The sequence below is a fragment of the Somniosus microcephalus genome, chromosome 5, assembly GCF_052327205.1.
Source record: "Somniosus microcephalus isolate GS21.2 chromosome 5, FLI_Smic_1.0, whole genome shotgun sequence".
Taxonomy (NCBI): Eukaryota; Metazoa; Chordata; class Chondrichthyes; order Squaliformes; family Somniosidae; genus Somniosus; species Somniosus microcephalus.
In genome coordinates, this window is record NC_140991.1 from 164,272,557 (window position 1) to 164,286,088 (window position 13,532).

The following is a 13,532-nucleotide window of genomic DNA, read 5'->3' on the forward strand; positions in this document are numbered from 1 at the left end:
GCAATGTGCTCAGGTGCTCTGTCCTGTGCAGCATCAGGTGATTGCAGAGAAGGTTGGTGGTGGTGTTGCTGGTGTTGGGGCTGATCGTAGTTGGAATCTGAGGACCAAGGTGAGACAGTATAAAGGGCACCCATGTTGATGGAATAGATGGCAAGTGAAGTAGAAATGACAGAAGCATTCTGTCAATGGTGAGAGAGTTCTTCCAATGAGGTGAGAGTGGATGGAGAGTGGAAAGTGGAAAGCCTGCTGAATTTGTGCTGGAAATGGACTGATAAACAGCTTGTGGCTGTGGAAAGTGATGATCTGTCAGGTGGGAGCTTTTACTGTACATTTGAAGCTGTCAAATAAACAGCTGGACCAACGGCCATTCAACTCCCACCTCAGGTTCACAGACATGGTCCCCGAGCAGGGTGGACCCCGTGGGCAAGCAGTGAAAGTTAAAAGGAAAGGTTAAAAGCATCATTAAGGGTCTGTCAACAACCAAATAATTGGTTTAATTTGGTCGCCTGCCTCTGCGGGTCGGGTTGCATCGGAGATCACACACGCGCCTTTGGAAAAGGTGCGTTGGGGCGACTTAACAGTGGGATCCCGACCCGCTGTCAAAAAAATCAAATTTCCCTCGACCCACCACTGATCCCATCCACTGACCCCTCGGAAAATTCTGGCCTTAGTATTTATTTATAATGCTTATTTAGAAAGCAATTTGGATTTTCCTAACCATATCAGACAAATTTACTAAGGACAAGACTTAATAGGCTTGTGTGCTTTTTTCAGAAAATCAGTAATTGTTCAGATGGTTCCTGCTAATGCTGGTCTTCTTCAGCTGAATTTCATTTCCCTGTTTGATATTCAACAAATATTCAACATTTTTTGATTCTAAAAAGCACAGTAGTGCTCTTCCAGTGCAAGCTGTTCAAGCTCACAGCTTCTGGACACAAGCCAAAGGGTAGGCTCTCTGTTCTAATCTATAGATTGGATTCTGTGGAGAAATATGTGAGAAAGCTTGTTTGTGGTGTAACTACACACATTTGGAAAGATGTAATATATAAGATTTTAAGTTAAGAATGTTGCAAAAGAATTAAATGGGACATTGAGATATCAAATAACCACAGCGCTTGTAAAGGCAGGAATTAATGCAGAGATTTGGGGGAATGTCAGTAATAAAGTGAAAGAGTGCAGTTAACATTTATTTTAAAATGCAATTTACTGTTCTTTTGTTAACACTCATTAAACTGGTACTTGAGTATATTTTTCACGACAATGATGCATGAATCTGAGGTTGAACTAGAACAAGCTCTGTGAAAGACTAAAAGATATTGAACAAGAATTCTTAAAGTCTTATGATTCTTGGCAGCAATGTTTTTGTGACATTTTTCTTACCAGACTTCAACACTTTACAGAGCTGATTTTTTTTCTGTTTAGTTTAATTATATTTATCTGTTACCAAAGATTTCAAGAAATATGACCCTATAATCTGGCTGCATAAAAAATGACAAAATGTAAACGTTTATTCTAATATTCTGATAACTTCAATTAATGTTCAAAGGTTTTGTGCAATTGTTTGTGTTATAGTTCAATGTTTGACACTGAGGAAAGTGAAGTCACAGATTTTGGCAAAACATTGTTTTGACCACAGTCTTGTTACTAATCAAAATACTATAGGCTGCCTGTAATGCTTGAAAAGTACTCCACCCATAGCTACTTAGTTAAAATTCCAGATGGCATTGCAGTTGAAAGTGTTTTCATCAGACCCAAACCAGTTTTGTACAGAAGGAGGCTCATGTTGTCAGAAGCTTTCCTGTAAAATTTGGGGATTAGCCGTGAAGCTATTCCTCAGTTATTTTGCTTCTGTCATGTTCGCAGCAACAGCCAGCTGCCAAAGGAAAAAGACTAACAAAAATATGAAATGCATCTGGTCGAACAGCATTACATTTAATTAGAAACCTTCACTACATATCCATGGGAAGAAATTGTATTATGGGGTAGAGGGTGAAATTATCACCACATGTGTGAGACTGAATTCATAGTCCGTGAGAGGTGAGCTACAAGTGAGTTAAGTGGGCCTGCCTCAGTCATGGAATAAATGCAGCATCACTCCCATTCCCATCAAATACTCAGTATATTCTAACAGATCATTTTTTTTAAGCTTTGTAAGTTTGTTTTGTTTTTTATTGAACATTTGTTGAGATTATTTGGTAATAATTTGTGGGCAGTGGACAAAGTAAGGCGCAGACAGTGGATTTTTGTTGGGGCAGCAGTAGGGCAGTCCTGCTTTTCAGAGCTGGAAATTGTGCAACCTCATTGGAGAAGTGATTTGAAGGTTATTTTATTTTTGAGGCTAAGGGGATCATTTGTGTGACCTTAGTGCAGTAAGTAGCATGTAGTACAAGCAGTTACATTACTGTCATTACTTTCCTTTTTTTTATTTGTGTCCCTTTTTAATAAAATTTGATCTTTTTACCACACTGTACATTCACACCATTTATGTAAAATGAAATAATTTAACAGGATCCTGATGGCAAAGTAAATAGTTCACAAGCGTTAAACCTGTACCACTGCAATAAAATGTTTTCATAGTTTTGAAAATAGTCGGTCGTTTAATTTAAGCTGTGTAATTCTGTTACTCTTTCAGAAATATATTGGAATTCTTTCAGGGAATAGATTATGATGATGGATGAAGTTGTTGCTTGTAATCTGATTCACAAAGAATAGAATGATGAGATAATTTTAGGCAGCAAGGAGCTAAACTGAGGCTCATAATAAAACTGGAAGGCAGATTATTATCTGAACGTCAATAGATTGGGAGAAGGGGAAGTGCAACGAGACCTGGGTGTCCTTGTGCACCAGTCGCTGAAGGTAAGCATGCAGGTGCAGCAGGCGGTTAAGAAGGCAAATGTTATGTTGGCCTTCGTAGCGAGAGGGTTCGAGTACAGGAACAAGGATGTCTTGCTGCAGTTGTACAGGGCCTTGGTGAGACCACACCTTGAGTATTGTGTGCAGTTTTGGTTGCCTTATCTGAGGAAGGAATTTCTTGCCATGGAGGGAGTGCAGGCAAGATTCGCCAGACTGATACCTGGGATGGCAGGAATGACGTATGAGGAGAGATTGGGTCAATTGGGCTTATACTCGCTGGAGTTTAGAAGAACGAGAGGGGGACTCATTGAAACTTTTAAAATTCTGACAGGACTAGACAGACCAGATGCAGGAAGGATGTTCCCGATGGCGGGGGAGTCCAGAACCAGGGGTCACAGTCTAAGGATAAGGGGTAAGCCATTTAGAACAGAGATGAGGAGGAATTTCTTCACCCAGAGAGTGGTGAACCTGTGGAATTCTCTACCAAAGAAGGCAGTAGAGACCAATTCATTAAATATATTCAAGAAGGAGTTAGATATATTTCTTAAGGCTAAAGGGATCAAGGGATATGGGGAGAAGGCAGGGACAGGGTACTGAGTTTGGATGATCAGCCATGATCTCATTTAATGGCGGAGTAGGCTCGAGGTGCCGAATGGCCTACTCCTGCTCCTATCTTCTATGTTTCTATGTTATATCCAGGATGTTGTTGGGACTTTGCTCATAGAACAATCAGATTAAAAGAGGATTCAAATATAGATAATGGCCCAGAAATTCGGGTCTCCACGGGTGAGTACCCATGGGGTACTCACTCGTAGGCCCAACGGAAGTGCCAGTTTCCTGCATGCACTGCGCATGCGTGGGAAACCAGAACTTCCGTTCCCCTGAACGAAGGGGTTCAGAGGTCGAACGCGTGCGCAGGAGAGGCTGCGCGTGCGCATCAAACTTAGGTTTTTTTTGCAGGTTTTCCCGGGAGGGTAAGTCTGCAGAATTTACACATTTAAAAAGCAGTCGTAAGGCTTGCTTTTTACAAGGTAAGTGGTGAATTAATTAAAATTAAAACATTTTTTCCACAGGTTTATTATTTTTAAATACTTTAAAGAAAGGTAAGTTTATTTTTAGCCCCGTTAGAAAATAAAATAATTTTTTTCAAAAATTTAAATTATTGTTTAAAATAGTTATTTCATGTAATTTATAGTTTATTTTAAAAATGTGATTTAAAAAAAAAATTATTTGAAGAGTTAGTGATGTTTTGGGGCCCGTAGTATTTATACGTTTTGACAGCTCTTCCTGTCAAACTTATGAATGGGCATTTCCCTGCTCCGATTGGCTCCCCATGGTCCACGTGATCCCAGGGGACACTTCGAATGAACTGCGCCCCTGGGATACGCAAGCACTACGCGCCGGCAGTTGGAGCAGGCCCAGGATCGGAATTTCACGCGGGCCCACAGCTCAACGGCCGGCGCGCTAGGTAAGTGCAGGTCGGGGGCTTACACCCGCGGGAAGCCCCCGACCCGAATTTCTGGGCCATTTTAAAATAACAATTTTTGTAAACCAATTTTATTCTATAAAAATCCTTACCTCTTTGAAATTACTTAAATTTAATTAAATTAAATTAGATTAAATAGCAACTAAAATAAATATTTATTTTAAACTATCAATTACAAAATAGGCTAAATTGTATTCTGTGTTATATTTAGTAATAAATAGTGTGACTTTTTGGAAATATATTTATTTGTATTAAGTTGTATATTCATGGTTTTATTTCTTTTTAATCTGTGCATTTAATTTTTTGTGTTAAAATATTTTGGAAGTAAATCTATGATTCCTAGTGATCCTTATGATCATGAAAATAGTTTGACAATTTTGACCAAAATATCGCTGGGAGCCACTATTTTGTGTTTATTTTATGCAAAGCATGTTTAGTTTATACAGGTGGTATACACTCTGTAGCTAATGACTCCCCTGAGTTGCCTCCAAACTTTTTTTTAAACTGTAACAAAATCAGTGGTTTAACCTCTTTTTTAAAGTTGTGTGTGCTGTTTATTTTTTTAAAAGCATGTCTAACCTTTAGCCAAGTGAAGATCTAAAAATCCAGTTGAATACATAATACTTTTCTGTATGTTGCAGGCTAACAATTAAATTCATTTTAATGTTTTTGAACAGTTATGCTACAATGATCTCTCACTGCCTTCACAACAGTAAACTAGCCAAAAAGCTGTGAGAAAGTTCTATTTAAAACATAATAAAAGTCAGAGAGTAGTGCCTTATATTTAAAAAAAACCTTCATGGGGCAGTGACCAGTGCTCATCTATGCCTACAGGACTTGAGTTATAGGGTTTGTGTCACTCGGTGTTGTGTTTCCATACTTCACAACTCCCTATTCTATATAGGGAGTTGTGAAATATGGAAACATATTCTATATTTACTTCTTTATTTACTAATGGGTAGGTGTAGATATATTGATCACACGCTGAAATAAAACTCTAAACCTTTCCTTTTGCTTTAATCACAGATTTTATTGTTTATCAGCATTGCACTTTTATACCCTATCCACACATGCACTGCACTCATTATGGATTTACAGCACAATCAAAGAAACTAGGGAAGTATAAACGGTGGGGAGTTAATTTCTGAGATCAAATTTCATAGCAACTAATGTTCACCTCCTGCTCAAAGTCTTGTGTGGGGCTACAAATTGGGACATTCACATCAGGCTGGCATAATTGTGTTGTAAATCTCTTGCGAATTTAAACTGGAATTCAACCATTGGTACAGTCATGCATCAATGCAAATAATGTAATAGATGCCTGTGCCTGAGGTGATGGGGAGCAGCCTTCATTATAAAGTCTGGGCGAAACCTCAACCAGGCTGCTTTTATCATAGCCCAAAGTGAATACAATCTCAACAGGTACGAACATGTAACTAGATTTTTTTTAAATAGCTGCCATTTTGGTAAGGGAAAGCTGAAAAAGTCACAAGTCATAAACATGCCATGTTAAATGACACTAAAGTAATGTTTTCTAACATGAATAACATTATCCCAACACCAATTATAGCATTGCATTGGGGAAAATGCATGTCGGGTAACTTCATGGGAGTGATAATATCCCTTTCAAGATTTCCAATTCATTTTCTAGTACACACTGCATAGATAATTAGATTTAATGTTGTTCATTAACACAGAGGCATTAAAGTGAGAAGAATCTGAATTAATGGAATATATAAAACTTTATGTAACAAGGCAATAAACAGAAGCAAAAAAGGGCTGCATTGTTTTATAAGATAGAAATGATATAAAGATAGCTGGGAAATTGGAAAAGAAAAGCAAAATTTAAAGGATTAAAAAATGAGAAAAAAGACCCATGTAATTCTATCTCATGCGACCCCTATCTCTGGTCACAGCCATGGGCCTGAATCCACTTGGTGCTCATCAGTCTTAAGATGGCATGCCTTATTCGATTTCAATGCGATATGTCAAATTAAGATAGATGAGTAGTGATAATCAAGACCTAGATTGACAGTTATGTCACATTTTTAAACTCTGGTCATATATTTTCAGTAAAGGTTAATTGTTTGCTACACCCATCAGTCATTTATATTTGTCAGTCTGCGCTGGTATTCAGAACAAATATGTATGCAGCGCGGTGCTCTGTCTCAGTTGAAGTCCCTGGTGACTAGTTTCTCAAAAGTATTTTCTAAAATCAATATGTTTCATTGTATCCTACCTGTCTCTCAGTGAGATCCAGATTTACTGCTATCTCATATCTTCTCAGTCTGGTCAGGTAGTTGTGATGAGCGAACTCAGCTTCCAATTCCCTAATCTGTTCTTTAGTGAAGGCTGTTCTTTCCTTCCTGGGTTTGCTGTTCACCTCTCCCTTGTAGCTGCCTTCTTGTGTCTCTACAACCAGCATCACAATAATTCCAGTTTAGATTTCTTATAATCATTTAACAGCAAAAAAAGTACTTCTAATTGTAAGAAAGAACTTGCATTTATATAGCATCTTACACAACCTCAGGACGTCTCAAGTGCCTTACAGCTAATGGAGTACTTTTGAAGTGTAGTCACTGTTGTAATGTGGGAAACACAGCAGCCAAATTGTGCACAGCAAGCTCCCACAAACAGCAATGAGTTAATGACCAGATAATCTATTTTTTTAGTGATATTGGTTGAGGGATAAATATTGGCTAGGAACACCATGGAGATCTCCCTTGCTCATCTCCAAAATAGTGCCATAGGATCTTTTATGTCCATGTGAGAAGGCAGACGGGGCCTCAGTTTCACATATACCAATAACTGGCCTGTTATACTTTTGAAAAACACTTACTGAGTATTATACTGTAATATTTTGTAATAAGAGTTATATATATGCCCATAAGGCAACACTAAGAATGAAAATTCCGTATGCTACTTGTATACAATGCTAAAACATTTAATGAGAACACTTTTTATCTGTATTATTACAAGGTGTACACATTACGTAAATGCCTGGTAGTGAATGTTAACAATTGCCCTTTTCTTCAGTGAGTTTCTCATCAAAAGCATGTATTGTCATTTTATCTTTCTATTTTCTTTTTTGCTGTCTAAAGGTTAATGCCAGGAACCTCCCTTCAGTTTGCAATAGTTATAAAACATTGAGCACATACACAGATGAATAAAATAATATTTTATAAATTAACAAATAAAATGCATTCCTTTTGGGGAAAGGGCATTTTCGTGGGATTAAGGAGGTTGCAACTCACTGTTTGAGCTGTTTTTTGTGTCAACCAGCTTCAACATGGTTATAAATATATTGTTAAAAATAATTCTTATCTGGTAAGTAAAGTCACAAATATGGAAATTACCATATACAAATCTAAAATCACAGGGGACTGAAGCTAAAATTAATACCTTTCCAACAATATCAAAATATTTATTCAAATTCATTGTTGATTAATGAATATATCCCCTTAAAGGCACAATGCATTCCTTACACATGTTCTTAATGTAGATTGAATATAATTAGTTTGTAAAAATATTAACAAAAGGATCTTTTATATTATCCTCCTTTGAAGCAACTTATGTTATTTTACAAAAAATTATGTATAGGTATTCTGTTAAATATTAAATATATATAATGTATATTGTAAAGGAACTAAAATCACTCAGATAAAAAGATTTAAGTTTGATTCTTTTGGTCTCCATTCAATGTGGCAATTAATTAATTGACTGCTTTCTAAATTTCCACAAATAACTAGGACAAAATATAGGAATATAAAGCCGAATTTTCACACCCCTTGAAAAAAAACAGTTCTTGCTAAGGATATTTAAGATTTAGAATAGCCTGTTATAATATTAAGTTCAATGTTACTTATTTTTGTAATCATTAGGGTTATATTAAATAATGTTCTTATAAAGATACATTGTATAAAAAGGGATATCCATACTTAACACACAAATTTAAAAATTGGAGTGTATTTATGTAAAGAAAGTTAGTGAGGGAGAATTTTTTAGTTGAGAAATTTCCAAATGGAACACTTATATGGGTTTTTTCTCTCCATGGATGTTGCCTGACCTGCTGAGTTTTTCCAGCATTTTCTGTTGTTATTTTGTATTTTATGTCTGTTCCACACGACATTAAGTTAATCTTCAGAGTTTAGCCAATTATTTGCATGTTTCCAGTCCATTGAAATGTTGGTTCTATTTATTTTGTCCCGCGAGCACTGAGTGGTCTCCTGGACCGGGCTCTCCAGCGGTTACCGTGACTAGAAGCAGTTTCGAAGTTAATGGGTAAAGAGTTCTCTGTGTGACTCATTGAAGACTTACATCTTTGTTTACATCATGACATGAATACAAATAATCCGAGGGGCGAAATGGTGCTGGCAGCAGGTGTAAAAACAGTAATCTGGAGTCTGGTCCTTTGCACTTTAAACGTTCAGTCTTTGTAGTGAAACTGAAAAGGACTTTTATATTTCCTGCCTATGCTCTATTTCTGTAAGGTTTGGTGATGAATGTGAAATCAGAGGAAATGCAGCCCATTAACCAACGATAGATTTACTGTTGCAATGTAAATCTCGGTAATTTTTTTACATACATCTTGGGAGAAAGATGTTTACTTTTATGAAGTGGAAATATCATGTTGCGTATCTCTTATCTGCCTCTTTTCATTTAAATCAAAAAGGATGTTTTTAAACATGGGGTTTTCAGTTCAAGTTACAGAATGCGTATGTATTTTTACTGGAATATAGAAAGAGTTTCCATTATAAAACGTTTAAAAATCATTTGATTTGCTTCAAGTAGGATGCATGCACTTGTTGGTACAAAACGACACTCTCAGTTCTGTGATTTAATTGAATGCTTGTCTTGGTTCACCACGAGATGACCTGTTCGATGATAATATCATTCATTATTAACTATTGGAGTCGTTCACGTTTTTGAACAGTCTATTGTTTTCACTATTTGGAACAGTTAACGACAGCAAAACTTCTGGAAACAAAATTGCACAAACACTGAGGTTGTCAATGTCTGGACTGAGCATTGATTGAAGAATGCTGGGCTCTATATGGGAAGTTTAAAAAGCAAAGCTGTTTGAGAAATTGCATTTGTTATTTAGGAAAAAAAATTAACATGATTTTCTTTCAAATTGAAAGTGTTAGTGAGTTGTGTTTTTGAAGTAAGAAACAGGCCGAACTGGTTGGGATGATAACTGGCATAGAAAAACACGAAAACCTACATTTCAGCGTGTATGCGACTGAAATTGGAACTGGATTTAAATTTATTCCACTTTAAATGCATGAAATGTGATGACAGTATTTTGAGTTGTTACTTTGCTTGATCAGCAACAGTTTAAATATTGTAGTTTAAGCGCAGAAATACATAAAGCGACTCCCCAATGGAAACGATGGTCCCAATATCTTGAACTTTTTCTTCTGTGTTTCTGTCGGCCGTCGCTAAGATTACAACAGTCTCGCTCGCTGAAATGAGCTTCACACCGTTCGGCGTGTGACCTGAGGACGGTCCAGTGTTTAATGCGGGGTTTGTCTAGACGATGCATTGTGTTAAACCTCTGCTTTCTTTTAACAGAAGTGTTCTGGGGCAAAAAGATCTTACAGTATTTATATTTGACAGATTAGCCCAAAACAGGTCGGTTAAAAGCTGCGGGGGAAAAAAATCAAATCCGTGTTTTTAAAGGGGGATGTTAACTGGTGGGACCCACCGGATGAATCCGATCGAGACAAGAAGGTTTGAACACTGTTATTCCAGTGAAGATAAACTGATTTTATACAATCTATGTACGATTTGAATCTGTAGAATGGGAGGGAATATTCACCTTAAATACTTTTAAACAGAAATAGTTGACTTGACCTGTTGCCCCCGAGTTGCTGGTCGCTTACCTGAGCCGTCACTTTTCCTCTTGGGGTTCCTTTTCTCTATCTCCACAGGAGTGACCGCCGGCCTCCCGTAATCTCCAGGGACACAGGGCGCCAGGTTCGGGTTGTTGGGGGCCAAGCTCGGATTGCTGTTCACCAGGTTTGAGGGGTTCGTCCCCAGGTCTGGGGGTCCTGATTCCGACTGGACACAGAGTGCGTGCCTGGCCAGAGGAGGGGGCGAGGAGATCTGGGGGATGTGCCAGGTAGCCTGGGCAGCCGCTTGTTGTTGTTGCTGCTGTTGATGACCTCGATGGGGATGATGTAGGTGATGATGATGACGCTGGGCTGTAAACATGTTTTCTTCATTAGGAAATCCAGCTATGATACAAGAAGAAGACAGCTCTGGAAAAGCCACATGGTCTGATCTTCCATGAAGAGCCAGTGGAGACTGAGAGAAGTGGTGCAGGCTCTGGGCTGGGGCATGTGAGCTGCGCAGGCAGCTAAATATTGTATGATCCATGGTAGCAGGGTTTCAGATTCCAAGAGGCTGGAATTATATCCAAAGCACCTTCGATTTCAAAGTAAACAGCTTCCAAAAAAGCAAGGGTCTTAAAGTGCGATTGATCCAGATCGCTTTTAAACAGCCAGGGTTCTCTGAATAAACACACACACACACACACACATCAGCTAACCCTGATTCTCGGATGACAAGTGAAGCCAATCGTACGTTGTCCCAGGGAGCTGCTTTAAGGGGAAAATCGTGGAAGATATATAAATAGTTTTGTAACGTGAGAGGGGGGCTGGATCTAAGGCAAGGTCCCAACCACATGTGAAGCTACCTCCAAAAAAACATCAGCCCCATAAATCATGGCAATTAATGACCGGAAATTCGCAGGCACAGAGAAAGAGAAACAACGTTTCTCAAAGTTAAGGGCAGGCTTTCTTCTTTTGCATTACTCGAGATAGTTTTTGTTTTGCTGCTGTCCATTTTAAAACTTTGTGGCTTTGCAATGGAAGAGGAGGCAAACTTTTTTCCTAAAATTTCTTGGCACCTCCGGGGTGTCAGATGTCCATAACGTTTCGTACCTTGGAGGGGGGTGGGGGGGGGGGGGAACCTGTGGCTGTCAATCAGCGTCTCAAGAGCCAGGGGAAAGTCTGTCTGCAGCTTTCATACAAGGAGTCTTCAAGAAAGGCAGCAAGGAATGAAAGAAAGAAAAAATAATCCTATCATCAGAATCCTTAAAGAAAACAGAAATGTACATCTTCAGATGACAGAATAAATTCCTAACTGATGATGTCATGGGAATGTAAATTAGTTGATTTTCTAATTTTGGTACAGTGCATTTTTTAAAACCTGGAGATTTCCCTGCTCGGATCGACCTTCCTCATTCGGTGGTCGCGCCCTCGTTATTACTGATTTTTTTTTTGCAATTTGGATGTTTTCCATTGCAAAAGAAAAATTATGGAAAAGTTTTGCGTTTAATTATTATTTTTCATTACTGTTGAACGCTCTTTTTATTTTCGTTGAACCCTGATTAAATCCCCTTTCCTGCGGAAAAAACCTCTCAAACAGGCTCTAATTGAAAAGGGGGGATAAATAAAAAGGACTACTCAATGAAACGGATTTGGACAGAGCTTGACATCAGAATTACATTTAAACATGAACCTTTTTAATGAATCGTGGAATCCGCACTCCCAGCCCAGAAAAAGATTTAAGCGTATTTAAAAGAGTATTAGAAAGTTCATTGTCAGAACTAATATTAAAAACGTTGTCAGTGACGTTACTCAGTTAATATAGTTATTGGAATATAAGGTATTTGCTTGGATTAAAATTATAGGAGACAAGGACTGAATGCAACGCGTTTTCTACATAAAAAATCGAATCCATATGTATATTCTGTTTTCACAACCGAACAGCAGAGTGCCGACGAAATGGGGATTGTTGGCTTAAACCTTGCTTTGGAATCGCATCGCCTTTTCAGGTGTTTCCCACGCTGTAGATAAGATAGTTTTAAACGTGGAACGACCTTTTCGTTCATCGATTACTGCTTTTCGAAAATGAAGATGTGAATTATTGTGAATCTGCAAAAATAGATATCTGAATTCTGTAAACTATTTGAAGCGCACATTTATCATATAAATTAGTGACATGTTCCAAAATACAGCAATTATAAATAGTAATAGCATCTCATTTGAAACGACTGCCAGAATATATTATCCATAATAAGTACACGTTCTGTATTTCATTGTTTATACGAGTAGAATGTGATGTTTGCTGTCGGTTTAATTTCCATTAAGGTAATGGCTACATTGACACCTTAATCACATTTTTCTACAAGTGGATGAGAGATTTTGAACGGATTCTACAACTGGATCGAATGGCAGCAAATGGTTGCTCTTCCACCGGGACTGCTTCAGTATGGGCTGGGATGCTCCGGTGAGTTTCAGGGATTTCTTCTCCGCTGTGCAGACGTGTGAAGGGAATTTCCCCCGTGTTTCACTCACATCAGTCCGACTCGGGCGCAACTGACACGGAATACAGAATAGAAACTCGGGAAATCGCCAAGCGACAGTATTCCAGATAACGAGCTCCTCTAACAGCATTTCAATTGATATGAATAGTGGCAATGATATAATAATGATACTCACATATAATACAATCAATGATATAATAATGATACATATAATACAATCAACTATACAACAATTATTTAAAATACAGCTGGTATTACAGATTTCCCATCTCACTACAGGTAATAGCAGCACAATTTCAGAACGAAATATATTTCTCACTCAGTGGGATCGCCGAGTTTCCTCTTTTCCCCTCTCGTCGCGGTTGGGAGCCAATGCATTGCCAATGTTCTTTAAATAACGAAATTGAAACAATTTATAAACTGTTCTACTAATCCCAGTTTGGCGACACTGATACCTCTTCTGACAATTTTATTGAACGGAAACACAGACACTGAAACAAACTAACAAAAAAAGGCTCTTCGCAATCCCACGAAGCTCGCAGCGAAATGATTCAGACGGGGCTCAGGTGCTTGATTGTAATGTTGCAATGTCACTGTTAGGTGAGCTACAGAATGTTAAACATGCCGAACGATGCTTCTGTTTTCAACAGTCCGTCTCTTTACCACCAGGAGTAAGATCCTCACAGCGGGCGCTAGAATTTGCTTTAGCTCCACTTTAAGGTGTTTTTTCCCACGATTTTTTGAAGTTGATTCTGAAACATTTTTTGTCACAGTATTATTGCGATTATTTTCATAGTTTCGAAGTCATTCACTGTCAAGGAGCGAACCTTTCCATCTGCGGGAGGAATGTTATGACAG

The 13,532-nt window shown here is 38.2% G+C and overlaps 1 protein-coding gene across 1 annotated transcript in view; it reads right to left on the reverse strand.

The window, feature by feature from the left end:
• Positions 1-10,993, reverse strand: part of meox2a (mesenchyme homeobox 2a) — a 70,616-nt gene extending 59,623 nt beyond the window's left edge. The window contains exons 1-2 of the mRNA XM_085988393.1: positions 10,225-10,993; positions 6,579-6,751 (exon numbers count right to left, since the gene is read on the reverse strand). Of these exons, the coding sequence (XP_085844519.1) occupies positions 6,579-6,751; positions 10,225-10,720 (669 nt within the window). The 5' untranslated portion in view covers positions 10,721-10,993. The remainder of the gene's footprint in view (positions 1-6,578; positions 6,752-10,224) is intronic.
• Positions 10,994-13,532: the final 2,539 nt, after the last annotated feature.